General features: G+C 46.7%; 1 protein-coding gene across 2 annotated transcripts in view; it reads left to right on the forward strand.

The window, feature by feature from the left end:
- JPT1 (Jupiter microtubule associated homolog 1) overlaps positions 1-15893 on the forward strand; it is a 59271-nt gene that overhangs the window by 20586 nt on the left and 22792 nt on the right. The window contains exon 2 of one of the 2 annotated variants that reach the window (XM_063960655.1): positions 10124-10275. In XM_063960655.1, coding sequence (XP_063816725.1) covers positions 10124-10275 — 152 coding nt within the window. Of the gene's footprint in view, positions 1-10111; positions 10276-15893 lie in introns of both variants that reach the window. The other variant, XM_063960654.1, reaches the window with a different exon arrangement.

Consider the following 15893-nt stretch of genomic DNA (forward strand, 5'->3'; position numbering starts at 1 on the left):
GACTGGTATGAGTCTTGCCCTGGATTCCAAAATACTTTCCTTGTACGGTCAGCTTTTTTGGGCAGTTTCTCTAACTGAGGTCTGGAGGAGGGACATAGAGGGAGGAGCCAGAACACATCAGAATCCAAATTCTTTCTTAAAGTGCCCTGTCTCCTGTGGAGCCCATCTATTCCCCATGGTCCTTACGGAGTCCCCAGCATCCACTACGGACTACAAGAAATAGATTTACTGGTAAGTAAAATCTTATTTTCTTGTGTCACATTTTACATTGTCGGGCAAAGTGTTTCTTGTACAGTGGAGTGTTGCTCTTCACCAGGGGGCTCACTACTGGACAACTGGGTACTCAGGGTAGTGCACCTTCCCAGAATAGTGGGGCTGAACCAGAATGGCTTATTTCCATTAAGGGATTGATCTAAAATATTTCTACAAAGCTATCCCGCAATAAGGAAGAGATGCAATACTTAAGACAGACTGTGGGTGAGTTTGGTTTGGGGACAGTTTCCATTCATAGTGTCTTAATCCCCTCCCATTTGTCTGCAAGAACGATCTCTGGCCCATATCCTGCGGTCTGACTGACTGGTCAGACATGGAGGGGGGGGAAGCTACTGTCACAGGGAATAAAAGCTCTTATAGAGGCTCAGATGTTCTGCAAATTCCTGATAAGATGTCAGGAGTGTGAGGACTTTTTACATTAAAATAAGATTCCTCAGTCACTTGTGTCAAAGGAATTGAATACCCTGTTTGAAGAACCATGGGTTAATCCTGATAAGAAATTTAAAATCCCTAAAATTTTGCTCATCTCTTCCTTTTCCTCTGGAGGATAGGAATAAATGGGAAAAATCCAACCAATAGTGGACGCATCAGTCTCTAGGCTGTCATGTAAAATTGTATTGCATGTCCCTGGTGCAGCCTCCCTAAAAGATACAGCTGATCATAAAATTGAGACTACACTCAAATCATTGTGCACAGCTGCTGGGGTGGCCCAGAGACCCACTATTGCATGTGTGCATCACAAAAGCCATTGCTAAATGGTCGGGTAACCTAATTGAGGGGTTTGATTCCTTGTCTAGGGGGGTATGTTTTACTCCTGCAGAGGACTCTGCGAACTATATGGCGGAAGCCATAAGATTGGTTTGCTTAATGCGCACCACCGCTATGGCAGTGCCACAAGGCCCTGCGTGCTGACCACCAGTGGACGGCTGATGCGGACTCCAGGAAAGGCGTGGAAGGTCCACCATTCACAGGAGAGGCCTTGTTTGGAGACTAACTAGACAAATGGGTCTCCAAAGCTACTGCGAATAAGTCTACGTATCTTCAACAGCTCCCCCAGCCAGAAAAGCTTATTTGGCTTCAAATTTAGTCTTTTCAGACAGCCAAGTTTAAGGAAAAATCCAGAGGTGCAAGAGGTAAACCACAAAAACCAGCAACTGCAGGTGTTCAGGAACAGATCGGGCTCTGCTTCCTCAAAGCCTTCAGCATGACTGGACCGTGAGGCCTGGAGGTCTGTCAGATGGGAGCCCAACTACAATTCTTCAGTTAGATCTGGTCCAGTTCGTTCCAGAATCCCTTGGTAATTTCTACCAGGGCTACAGACTGGTGTTCAAAGAGATCCCACCTCACATTCTTCAAATCAGGCTTAACAGCTTCACAAGAGGGAAGTAACTTTACAGCAGACCGTCCAAAAACTGGTAGTGACTTAAGCCATTGTTCCTGTTCCACCTCATCTACAAAACAAGGGGTACTATTACAACTTGTTTGCAGTACCAAAACTGGACTGTTCGGTACATCTGATTCTGAACACCAAGTCCTTGAACCCATTCTTAAGTGTTCAAGTTGGAGTCTCTGAGAGTGGTGATCTCAGGTCTGGAGGAAGGGGAATTCCTTGTCTCTGGATATCAAGAATGTGTACCTTCACATTCCGATCTGGCTGCCTCACCAGGCTTATCTACAGTTTGCACTACAGGACTGTGACTGGCAGTTCCAGGCCCTGTCATTTGGTCTCTCCACGACAGAGGGTTTTCACCAAAGTGGTGGCAGAAATTGTTTATACTACTTAAGCAGGGAGTGAACATAATTCTGTACCTGGACAATCTTCTGATAGAGGCGCCAAGCAGGGAGAGGTTGCTGGACAGCATTGGCCTCTCAACCGAACTTCTCCAGGATCATGGGTGGATTCTGAACCTTCCAAAATCTCACCTAGAGCCAACACTGAGGTTCCCATTCCTGGGAAGATACTGGACAGTCGCAGAATGTGTTCCTTCCATTGGTAAAGGCATTGGTAATCCAGTCAATGGTTCAGGATGTCCTGAAGCCAACCTGGATATTGGTGCATCTATGCATTTGCCTTCTGGGGAAAATGGTGGCCTCTTACAAGGCACTTCAATACAGAAGGTTTCACATAAGACCCTTCCAGCTTGATCTGTTGGACAGATGGTACGTATTGTATCTTCACATGCACCAGAGGATTTGTCTGTTGCCAAAAGCCAGGATCTCCCGTCTGTGGTGGCTACAGACCTCACCTCATTGAGGGTCGGAGGTTCGGAATTCAGGACTGGATCCTGTTAACCACAGATGCAAGCCTCCAAGGTTGGGTAGCAGTCACCCAGGGGGTGCAGTTTCAAGGAAGATGGTAAAGTCAGGAAGTTGTCCTTCCAATCAATATTCTGGAACTCGGGGCCATATACAACACGCCTTTCTGCAGGCTTATCTTCACGATCAGGCCATTCAGGTCCAGTTGGACAATGTGACTGCAGTGACGTACATAAACCAACAGGGCAGAACAAAAAGCAGAGCAGCAATGTCAGGTGTCAAGAATTCTCCTCTGGGCAGAAAAACACGCTGTGGCGTTATCAACAGTCTTCATTCTGGGAGTAAACAACTGGGAAGCAGACTGCCTCAGCAGACACTAACTGCACCCAAGGGAGTGGGGCCTTCACCCAGAAGTGTTCAGGTGCTTGACATGTCGGTGGGGTATTCAACAAATCAACATGATGGCCTCTTCTCAACAAGAAGCTCAAGCGCTATTGTTCCAGGTCGAGAGACCCACAGGCAGTGGCGGTAGATGCTCTGACTCCATGGGTCTATTGGATGGCGTACATGTTTCCTCCATTTCCTCTGATCCCAAGAACTCTCAAAAGAATAAAAAGGGAAAATGTTCAAGCTATTCTAATTGCTCCAGACTGGCTTAAAAGGTACGTGGACCTTCTGGAGAGGCTCCTCAAAGATCCGTGGCCTCTACCTCTTCATGCGGATCTTCTGCAACAGGGCTCATTCGTCTATCTAGACTTACTGCAGCTATGCTTGACGGCATGGAAGTTGAACGGCTGATTCTAGCCAGAAGAGGGATCCCTAACAATTATTCAGACTATGATCCAAGCCAGGAAGGGGGTAATGTCTAAACATTACCACCATATTTGGAAGAAATACATCTCATGGTGTGAGCAGAACTTATTCTATGGAATTTCACCTGGGATGTTTCTGGCTTTTTCTGCAGGCAGATGTGGGCCTACGTCCAAACAATTGGCTTCTCTCCCTGAAGTCCAGATGTTTTTGTAAGGTGTTCTGCGCATCCAACCTCCCTAGTGTGCCACAGCACAGTGGTTGAAAAACACTGCTCTAAGACGGAAGATAAAATTTGGGTTTTAATTACCTACTGGTAAATCCTTTTCTCGTAGTCCGTAGAGGTTACTGGGGCACGCGCCCAGTGCTTTGTTCTTCCTGCACTGTTACTTGGTTAAGTATTGTTGGTTCAGCTGTTGCTGTTCCTTTTTAAAGTTGGGTTAGCATAGCTTTCCTCTGTGTGCTGGTTTGCGAAGGATAGATAAAGATAGTGGTAAGATTCCAAAGTATGTACACCTCCTTGGACAGCGCCATTTTCCCTCACAGAAATGCTGGTGGGAAGGCTCCCAGGCTCTCCCCTGCACTGCACTACAGAAACAGGGTTAAAACAGAGGGGGGGCACTTATTTGGCGATATGACTATATATATATTAAAATGCTATAAGGGAAAAACACTTATATAAAGGTTGTCCCTGTATAATATAGCGTTTTTGGTGTGTGCTGGCAAACTCTCCCTCTGTCTCCCCAAAGGGCTAGTGGGGTCCTGTCCTCTATCAGAGCATTCCCTGTGTGTGCTGTGTGTCGGTACTTGTGTGTCGACATGTATGAGGACGATGTTGGTGAGGAGGCGGAGCAATTGCCGGTAATGGTGATGTCACTCTCTAGGGAGTCGACACCGGAATGGATGGCTTATTTAAGGAATTACGTGATAATGTCAACACGCTGCAAGGTCGGTTGACGACATGAGACGGCCGGCAAACCAATTAGTACCTGTCCAGGCGTCTAAAACAGTCAGGGGCGTTAAAACGTCCTTTTTACCTCAGTCAGTCGACACAGACACGGACACTGACTCCAGTGTCGACGGTGAAGAAACAAACGTATTTTCCTTTAGGGCCACACGTTACTTGTTAAGGGCAATGAAGGAGATGTTACATATTTCTGATAATACCCTTTTTTGTGGTACTTGTAGTATGTGGAGTGTGAAAAAAACTACATGTGGTTTTTCCTGAATCAGAAAAATTAAATGAAGTGTGTGATAGAAAATTATTGGCGGTATACCCTTTCCCGCCAGAAGTTATGGCGCGTTGGGAAACACACCTTAGGGTGGATAAGGCGCTCACACGCTTATAAAAACAAGTGGCGTTACCGTCTCCAGATACGGACGCCCTCAAGGAGCCAACTGATAGGAGGTTGGAAAATATCCTAAAAAGTATATACACACATACTGGTGTTATACTGCGACCAGCGATCGCCTCAGCCTGGATGGGCAGCGCTGGGGTGGCTTGGTCAGATTCCCTGACTGGAAATATTGATACCCTTGACAGGGACAGTATTTTATTGACTATAGAGCATTTAAAAGATGCATTTCTATATATGCGAAACTCTGGCATCAAGAGTAAGTGCGATGTCCATATCTGCCAGACGATGTTTATGGACACGACAGTGGTCAGGTGATGCAGATTCCAAACGGCACATGGAAGTATTGCCGTATAAAGGGGAGGAGTTATTTGGGGTCGGTCCATCGGACCTGGTGGCCACGGCAACAGCTAGAAAATCCACCTTTTTTACCCCAAGTCACATCTCAGCAGAAAAAGACAGTCTTTTCAGCCTCAGTCCTTTCGTCCCCATAATATCTGCCCAGGGATAGAGGTAAGGGAAGAAGACTGCAGCAGGCAGCCCATTCCCAGGAACAGAAGCCTTCCACCGCTTCTGCCAAGTCCTCAGCATGACGCTGGGGCCGTACAAACAGGTGCGGTGGGGGGTCGTCTCAAGAGTTTCAGCACGCAGTGGGCTCACTCGCAAGTGGACCCCTGGATCCTACAAGTAGTATCCCAGGGGTACAGATTGGAAATTCGAGACGTCTCCCCCTCGCAAGTTCCTGAAGTTTGCTTTACCAACGTCTACCTCCGACAGGGAGGCAGTATTGGAAACAATTCACAAGCTGTGTTCCCAGCAGGTGATAATCAAAGTACCCCTCCTACAACAAGTAAAGGGGTATTATTCCACACTATATTGTGGTACTGAAGCCAGACGGCTCGGTGAGACCTATTCTAAATGGAGTCACTCAGAGCAGTGATAGCGAACCAGGAAGAAGGACTATATGGTGTCCCTGGACATCAAGGATGCTTACCTCCATGTCCAAATTTGCCCTTCTCACAAAGGGTACCTCAGGTTCGTGGTACAAAACTGTCACTATCAGTTTCAGACGCTGCCGTTTGGATTGTCCACGGCACCCCGGGTCTTTACCAAGGTAATGGCCGAAATGATGATTCTTCTTCAAAGAAAAGGCGTCTTAATTATCCCTTACTTGGACGATCTCCTGATAAGGGCAAGGTCCAGAGAACAGTTGGAGGTCTGAGTAGCACTATCTCAAGTAGTTCTACGACAGCACGGGTGGATTCTAAATATTCCAAAATCGCAGCTGTCTCCGACAACACGTCTGCTGTCCCTAGGGATGATTCTGGACACAGTCCTGAAAAAGGTGTTTCTCCCGGAGGAGAAAGCCAGGGAGTTATCCGAGCTAGTCAGGAACCTCCAAAAACCAGGAAAAGTGTCAGTGCATCATTGCACAAGGGTCCTGGGAAAAATGGTGGCTTCTTACGAAGCGATTCCATTCGGCAGATTTCACGCAAGAACTTTTCAGTGGGATCTGCTGGACAAATGGTCCGGATCGCATCTTCAGATGCATCAGCGGATAACCCTGTCTCCAAGGACAAGGGTGTCTCTTCTGTGGTGGCTGCAGAGTGCTCATCTACTAAAGGGCCACAGTTATGCATTCAGGACTGGGTCCTGGTGACCACGGATTCCAGCTTGAAAGGCTGGGGAGCAGTCACACAGGGAAAAAATTTCCAGGGAGTGTGATCAAGTCTGGGGACTTCTCTCCGCATAAATATACTGGAGCTAAGAGCAATTTACAATGCTCTAAGCTTAGCAAGACCTCTGCTTCAAGGTCAGCCGGTATTGATCCAGTGGGACAACATCACGGCAGTCGCCCACGTAAACAGACAGGGCGGCACAAGAAGCAGGAGGACAATGGCAGAAGCTGCAAGGATTCTTCGCTGGGCGGAAAATCATGTGATAGCACTGTCAGCAGTGTTCATTCCGGGAGTGGACAACTGGGAAGCAGACTTCCTCAGCACGACCTCCACCCGGGAGAGTGGGGACTTCATCGAGAAGTTTTTTCCACATGATTGTGCACCGTTGGGAAAGACCAAAGGTGGACATGATGGCGTCCCGCCTGAACAAAAAACTGGACAGGTATTGCGCCAGGTCAAGAGACCCTCAGGCAATAGCTGTGGACGTTCTGGTAACACCAGGGGTGTACCAGTCGGTGTATGTGTTCCCTCCTCTGCTTCTCATACCAAAGGTACTGAGAATTATAAGACGTAGAGGAGTAAGAACTATACTCGTGGCTCCGGATGGGCCAAGAAGGACTTGGTACCCGGAACTTCAAGAGATTCTCACAGAGGACTCAGGGCCTCTGCCGATAAGAAGGGACTTGTTTCAGCTAGTACCATGTCTGTTCCAAGACTTACCGCGGCTGCGTTTGACGGCATGGCGGTTGAACGCCGGATCCTAAGGGAAAAAGGCATTCCGGAAGAGGTCATTCCTACCCTGGTCAAAGCCAGGAAGGAGGTGACCGCTCAACATTATCACCACATGTGGCGAAAATATGTTGCGTGGTGTGAGGCCAGGAAGGCCCCACGAAGAAATTTCAACTCGGTCGATTCCTGCATTTCCTGCAAACAGGAGTGTCTATGGGCCTCAAATTGGGGTCCATTAAGGTTCAAATTTCGGCCCTGTCGATTTTCTTCCAGAAAGAATTGGCTTCAGTTCCTGAAGTCCAGAAATTTGACAAGGGAGTACTGCATATACAACCCCCTTTTGTGCCTCCAGTGGCACTGTGGGATCTCAACGTAGTCCTGGGATTCCTCAAATAACGTTGGTTTAAACCGCTCAAATCTGTGGATTTGAAATATCTCGCATGGAAAGTGACCATGATGTTGGCCCTGGCCTCGGCCAGGCGAGTGTCAGAATTGGCGGCTTTGTCTCACAAAAGCCATATCTGATTGTCCATTCGGACAGGGCAGAGCTGCGGACTCGTCCCCAGTTTCTCCCTAAGTTGGTGTCAGCGTTTCATCTGAACCAGCTTATTGTGGTACCTGCGGCTACTAGAGACTTGGAGGACTCCAAGTTGCTAGATGTTTTCGGGGTCCTGAAAATATAGATTTCCAGGACGGCTGGAGTCAGGAAAACTGACTTGCTGTTATCCTGTATGCACCCAAAAAACTGGGTGCTCTTGCTTCTAAGCAGACGATTGCTAGTTGAATGTGTAGTACAATTCAGCTTGCACATTCTGTGGCAGGACTGCCACAGCCAAAATATATAAATGCCCATTCCACAAGGAAGGTGGGCTCATCTTGGGCGACTGCCCGAGGGGTCTCGGCTTTACAACTTTGCCGAGCTGCTACTTGGTCAGGGGCACACCCTGGCTGAGGAGGACCTGGAGTTCTCTCACTCGGTGCTGCAGAGTCATCCGCACTCTCCCGCCCGTTTGGGAGCTTTGGTATAATCCCCATGGTCCTGACGGAGTCCCCAGCATCCACTTAGGACGTCAGAGAAAATAATATTTTACTTACCGATAAATCTATTTCTCGTAGTCCGTAGTGGATGCTGGGCGCCCATCCCAAGTGCGGATTGTCTGCAATACTTGTACATAGTTGTTGTTACAAAAAAATCGGGTTGTTATTGTTGTGAGCCGTCTGTTCAGAGGCTCCTACGTTTGTCATACTGTTAACTGGGTTCAGATCACAAGTTATACGGTGTGATTGGTGTGGCTGGTATGAGTCTTACCCGGGATTCAATATCCTTCCTTATTGTGTACGCTCGTCCGGGCACTGTATCCTAACTGAGGCTTGGAGGAGGGTCATAGGGGGAGGAGCCAGTACACACCACCTGATCCTAAAGCTTTAGTTTTGTGCCCTGTCTCCTGCGGAGCGGCTAATCCCCCATGGTCCTGACGGAGTCCCCAGCATCCACTACGGACTACGAGAAATAGATTTATCGGTAAGTAAAATCTTATCCTCTATAGACTACAAGAAAAGGATTTACTAGTAGGTGATTAAAATCTTAATGCATTTTTTTTTTTTTTTTTTTTTTTTTTAACCTGCTGAATATCAATCCTTGGCTTGTGTACCATAAGACCATAGAATAAATATCTTACAACTGATTTTGTAGCACCAGTTGAGAGCACTGCCCAAAAAAGGATTGAAATACCAAACGTCCAGGAAGAGGTGGGGGGGTCTATTCAGACTGCTTCCCCCTCCTGCCACTATGCCCATGGACATGCATATGAATAAGGCTAATCACACAGCTGAAAAGTAATTCTTGTATATGAATGAGCAGCTTTAAGCTATGACAAAAGAACGTGTAATACATAATTTGGGGACACTCGCTGACTTGCAGTATAAATGAGTGTGGCTTGTGCATCGGTAGAAGGTATATGTTCTAAATATATATATATATATATATATAATTTTTTTTTTTTTTTTTAACATGCTTAAAGCTTTACATAGCCACTATTCAGATGCTGTGGATCTTCCTTGGGGTAGGCAATACTGCTTGTAGAACACTGCAGATTGTAAACATTAATCTCTAATGCTGGCTATCAGGGTTGGCCTGTTTAAACCAAGGTGGTTTTAACCAAATATTTAATAACTTTTCTGTTACTACAGGCATGGTGCTGTGACTTATTAAAAGCCAATATTCCCCCCCAAAAAGTGTTTTATTGAATGTTTAATGCCAGTGACAAGCCCAGTGCTTATTTTGAACTTTGTGTTTCTGAGTGCTTTTTGCATTTTTCAATTACTATTCACTGAATAGTAATATAAAATGAAAAATGCAGAGGCACTTTAAAATAAGGTGGACTAATGCTTAATGGCTTCTTTTCAATGTCTGTCTATGCATGTACTTTATGGATCTACATATATTCAGATGTAGTAGGAATAAGCTGTAAATTTTTTATTTAAATATGTAAAGAAAATCAAATGAAAGCATATAACGGTATTGTTAGAAGCCTTGACCAACCATGTTTAACGTTTTCTAATACAGGATTCAATTTTTTTTAAATAAAACAATGCAAAAATTGGTTTAAACCAGTTTATTTCCAACCCTGCTGGCCATACATTTAATGTGACACTCATTTGATGGAAGTTATACTAATCCACCCCCACCCCCCACCATGCATGCGATTGTATGGTGCTATCGTACCTCTGCAATTGCCATGGGCCAGGATAGGCTGATCATGTGTGCAGCACATATCAGTTGGTGCAACCTGCCAAGCATCACATCATATTCACACCCATTAACATGTGCATATGATGGGTCAATATCTTATTTGTACACTACCTACCTAGCTTATGGCCAGCATAAGTCTATGGAGATCTTGTGTCCTAGCAGAAAACATGGAATCTTTTTACTTGCAGAGTGTGAACAATATAAATGTTATGCTTAATGACCTGATGGGAAGGTTGCCACAACAGCCAATCTAACAGGTGTTTCTTTAGGATTCTGAGACCCCCAGGCGGAGGGTCCAGCTTCTCTTTTGGAGTCGGTGATCAGCAGCCTCAGCAACCTGCTAGACGGCACAAGATGGCTTCCAATATATTTGGCATTCCAGAAAGTGAACCAGTGCCTGCACCATGTGTTGTTGAAACAGGTAAAGCCATTTCATTATAAAGATTGCAGACATAAGTGATACTTTCCTGGAGTAGTGACACTTAGTCCTGTCTAATAAATATGGAATCTGTTTCCTGGGCAGCATACCAAAATTGTGTTCTAGCAGAAGTTATGATTTAATGCAATGATTCCCAAATGTGTTGAATTCCTGTGCCCTAGAGGATTGACTTTCCAAAGCAACCCTAAACCATAAGTCTATTGAGATTCTTATAAAAGAAACTTGTGCTTATTTGCTATCCTGAGAAAAGGAAGTGTCTTTGACTGACTCACCCTGACTTCATTGTACTGATGTAATGTGTCATTCCTCTTGTGCCTTTCACTTCCTATGAGCTGGATTAAATTTCCTACTGGAAATGCAGTTAGCACTTTATTGCAGATAACTAGAGCTTAAACATGGCAGCTGTGTATTGGTGGTTCAGTTATGTGGTGGATAGGGTTGTGCTTCGTCCATTCTGATAAGCAGCCTCCAGAACTGGTATTGCCTATCACATTGACCAAAAATAAATCTATTTGGTACTAGATAACTTGCATTACCCAGTTTGGGAACCACTGGGGTAATGTTACCAGGCTTTTCAGAGTTGCTAACTAAAATGGCGTCTGGTAAAAGCTACAAACTGCATTAACTGGACTAGCCTTAAAATAAACATGCTTTGACTAAACTGATAGAAGCAATATTCTGTCTAACTTAATGCCTTTGTATACATCACTTACTAAAGTACATAATTGCAGCTGGAAAGGCGTAGGCTACATCAAGGTGGGATACAATTGTGTAAAATATATCCTATCTACTGCCCCTCCCACAGCTGCCACTAGATGGTGCACAACAGAGCAATTCAGTTGCTGCTCCATTAAGACACAGCCACAGGAGCACATCTCTGCTCACAGCCTACTGAAGTGGTGAGCTGAAATGTGAGAACTGGGCACCCAAACGGCACTTCATGTCATGACCATTAGTTTAGATGCTTGACACAGCTCAACACTTTCTGGGTGTGACAGGTGGTGGGGTTCTTTTTTTTTTTTTTTACCAACACTTGACTATCACCATGTGATCACCTCTCCCTTCTAAAGGGACATCAGGTACACAACAAATCTAATTACCCCTTAGACCAGTGCTGAACAAAGAACCAGTGGTGATCATGCTCTGCACAAATTGTGTCCCAGGGAACCCCCACTTGCAACTGTTTCTGGGTCCATTGCATATTATGCAACTATATTTCTTTTCTCATACGTCCTAGAGGATGTTGGGGTCACTTCAAGAACCATGGGGTATAGACAGGATCTGCAGGAGACATGGGCACTTTAAGACTTTCAAAGGGTGTGACCTGGTTCCTCCCTCTGCCGCCCCTCCTCCAGACTCCAGTTTAGATTGTGCCCAGTGAGACTGGATGCACTCTGAGGAGCTCTACTGAGTTTCTCTGGAAGACTTGTTAGGTTTTTTTATTTTCAGGGAGAACTGCTGGCAAAAGTCTCCCTGCTTCGTGGGACTTAGGGGAGAGAAGTTAGACCTACTTCTAGTGAGTTTAAAGGCTCTACTTCTTGGCTACAGGACACCATTAGCTCCTGAGGGTGTGATAGTTAGGTACGCCTAGATGCTCGTTCCCAGGCCGGCCGTCACCCCTCTCTTGCAGAGCTAGAAGTCAAGACAGGTGAGTAGAAGAAGCAAAGAAGACTTCAATGACTGCTTCAGAGGTACCGCACAGTGATAGCATGCTGCGTGCCATACTCCCACACAGCGGCACTACAGGGCAGTGGAGGGGGGCGTGCCCTGGGCAGCGTTTAAATCCTCATTCTGACACTGGCATGAGGGGACATTTGTGCCAAGGCACTGTCCTAACCCCACCAGTATAAATGTTTGTTGAAAATTGCAGGAGGAAGCTTGCCATTATGGGGGCAGAGCTTCTTCCTCACAGCACACACTGCTGAGAACTGCAGGAGGGGGGGGGGCACCCTGGGCAGCATAAAACTTAGTTTATGGCAAAAGGAACCCCCGCCAGTATAATTAACTGATTAGTTAAGAGCGAGTGAAGTGTGCCAGTACAGGGGCGGGGCTTCCTCACTAAGCAAAAAGAGGGGGGGGGGGGAGGGGGAGGAAGATGTATATGGTGCTTGTATTCTAATAAAAGCGCTGCAGGTCTGTTCAATGATGTTTCAAAGGATGTGTATGCTTGGTGCTGGGGTGTGAGCTGGTTTTTCCTGTCCATCTGACAAAGGTCTGTTCCCTAGAAGTCCCAGTGTGTATGTAGTACACGTGTGACATGTCTGAGGCAGGGAGTTCCTCCCTGGGGGAAGCCATTGTAGAGACACAGAAGTGTAATTTGGTTCTCTGGATCATAAGAACAAGGGTTCGGGCAATTTTCACTGCCCCAGACTGGCCAAGGAGGGCTTGGTGCCCAGATCTTCAGAAGTTGCTCATTAAAAGATCCTGGGCCTCTTCCTCTTCGCAAGGACCTACTACGGTAGGTACTGTGCGTGTACCTAGACTTGCCGCGGCTACGTTTGACGGCATAACTGAGCACCGAATCCTAGCCCGGAAGGGTATTCCCAAGGAAGTCATCCCCACTCTTATTCAGGCCAGGAAAGGAGTAACGTCTAAACATTACCACCGTTTTTGGAGAATGTGTCTTGGGGTGAATCCAAGAGTTTCAACGGAAGTGTTTCAGTTATGGCGTTTTCTCCATTTCCTACATGCTGGGGGAAATGCAGACTGCAGTTGGACTCCATTAAAGTCCAGATTTCAGCATTGGCAATTTTTCTTTCTGAAACGATTAGCTTCCCTTCCGGAAGTTCAGTATTGCGTGAAAGGCGTGTTGCACGTCCAACCTTCATTTGTGCCTCCAGTTGCACCATGGGATCGTAATGTGGTGGTACAGTTCCTTCAATCACGTGGGTTTGAACCTTTAAGAAGGTGAAGTTGCCTTTTTCACTTGGAAAGTGGCCATCCTGTTGGCCTTGGCATCTGCAAGGCAGGTGTCTGAGTTAGGGGCCTTGTATCACAAGAGCTCTTGTTTGATCTTCCTTGAAGATAGAGCTGAATTGAGGACATGTCAGCGTTTTCTACCAAAAGTGGTTTTCCTCTTTCTACAGGAACCGACCATTGTGGCTACTGACACCTTCGCTGAGTCAGTCTCTGGATGTGGTTGGAGCTTTGAAGATTGTCGCCTGAACAGCTCAGATTAGGAAAACAGTGGCTGTTTGTCCTGTATGTTCCCAACAAGATTGGGTGTCCTGCTTTCAAGCAGACCATTGCGCACTGGCTCTGTGGTGAGATTCAGCATGCTCATTCCGTGGCTGGATTGCCATTACCAAAATTGGTGAAGGTCCGTTCTACTAGAGGGGTGGGCTCGTCCTGGGGGAGATCTCCATTACAACTTGGCCAAGCAGATGTTTGGTCGGGTTCAAACACTTTTGCAATGTTAGAAGTTTGATACCCTGGCCGATGAGAACCTCATGTTTTGTCAATCGGTGCTGCAGTCATCCGCGCTCTCCCGCCATTTCCAGAGCTTTGGTATAACCCCATGGTTGAAGTGACCCAGCATCCTCTAGGACGTATGAGAAAATAGGATTTTAATACCTACCGGTAAATTCTTTTCTTAGTCCACAGAGGATGCTGGGCGCCCGTCCCAGTGCATACTGTATCTGCAGTTATTGTTTGTGGTTAAACACAGGTTGTGTTACAGGTTTTTGTCAGCATATTGCTGCAAACTTCTTCATGCCGTTGGCTTGTGTTCTGTTGAATGCCACGTTCTGCAGCATACTTGCAGTGTGAGCTGGTAAGATGCTCACCGTGGTTTAACATATACTTTCCTCAATGTCAGTCTCCCTGGGCACAGTTCCTTAAACACGAGTCTGGAGGAGGGGCATAGAGAGGAGCCAGGTCACACCCCTTCAAAGTCTTAAAGTGCCCATGTCTCCTGCAGATCCCATCTATACCCCATGGTTCTTGTAGTGACCCCAGCATCCTCTACAGACTAATACAAAAGGATTTACCAGTAGGTATTAAAATCCTATTTCTCTAACGTCCTAGTGGATGCTGGGGACTCCGTAAGGACCATGGGGATAGACTGGCTCTGCAGGAGACATGGGCACTTAAAGAATTTAGGTTCTGATGTGCACTGGCTCCTCCCTCTATACCCCTCCTCCAGACTTCAGTTTGATACTGTGCCCAGATGAGCTGGGTGCTTTTCAGTGAGCTCTCCTGAGTTTGCTGAGAAAGTATTTTGTTAGGTTTTTTTATTTTCAGGGAGCTCTGCTGGCAACAGACTCCCTGCATCGTGGGACTGAGGGGAGAGAAGCAGCCCTACTCTCTGAAGCTAGGTCTTGGTTCTTAGGCTACTGGACACCATTAGCTCCAGAGGGATCGTACGCAGGATCTCACCCTTGCCGTCCGATCCCAGAGCTGCAGAGCCGGAAGACAGAAGCCGGGTGAGTGTGAGAAGCAAAGAAGACTTCACAGGCGGCAGAAGACTCCGTTCTTCACTGAGGTAACGCACTGCAGCTGTGCGCCATTGCTCCCACACACCTCACATACTCCAGTCACTGTAAGGGCGCAGGGGGCGCGCCCTGGGCAGCATTTGGGACCTCTTTTGGCAAAAGTTAAACATGTATACAGCTGGGCACTGTATATATGTATGAGCCCCTGCCAAAAATTGCATATTTAAGTGGGACAGAAGCCTGCCGCCGAGGGGGCGAAGCTTCTTCCTCAGCACTCACCAGCGCCATTTTTTTCTCCACAGCTCCGCTGAGAGGAAGCTCTACCCTGCAGATACATGGTAGAAGAGGGTAAAAAGAGGGGGGGGGGGGGGGGGGGGGCACATAATTAGGCGCAGAAAACAATATATAAACAGCAGCTACTGGGTTAATATGTTATTGTTATTCCTGGGTGTATAGCGCTGGGGTGTGCTGGCATTCTCTCCCTCTCTCTCCTAAGGGCCTTGTGGGGGAATGGTTTTCAAAGGGCATTCCCTGTGTGTGTGGTGTCGGTATGCTTGTGTCGACATGTCTGAGGAAGGCTATGTGGAAGCAGAGCGGGAGCAAATGAATGGTGTCGGCGCCGACACCTGATTGGATGGATACGTGGAAGGTTTTAAATGATGTTAATTCCTTGCATAAAAGGTTAGAAAAAGCTGAAGCCTCAGGATAGTCAGGGTCCCAACCCGTGGCTGATCCTATGTCGCAGAGGCCGTCAGGGTCTCGGAAGCGCCCACTATCCAAAATTGTTGACACAGATACCGACATGGATTCTGACTCCAGTGTCGATTACGATGATGCAAAGTTACAGCCAAAATTGGCTAAATCCATCCGTTATATGATTATAGCAATTAAGGATGTGTTGCACATCAGAGGAAATCCCAGTCCCTGACAAGAGGGTACATATGTATGGGGAAAAGAAGCCGGAGGTAACCTTTCCCCCCTCACTCGAGCTAAATGAGTTATGTGAAAAGGCTTGGGAATCTCCAGATAAACTGCAGGTTTCCAAAAGGATTCTTATGGCGTATCCTTTCCCGCCAACGGACAGGTTACGCTGGGAATCCTCCCCTAAGGTGGACAAAGCTTTAACACGCTTATCCAAGAAGGTAGCCCTGCCGTCACAGGATACGG

The sequence above is a fragment of the Pseudophryne corroboree genome, chromosome 3 (genome assembly GCF_028390025.1).
Source record: "Pseudophryne corroboree isolate aPseCor3 chromosome 3, aPseCor3.hap2, whole genome shotgun sequence".
Lineage (NCBI taxonomy): Eukaryota > Metazoa > Chordata > Amphibia > Anura > Myobatrachidae > Pseudophryne > Pseudophryne corroboree.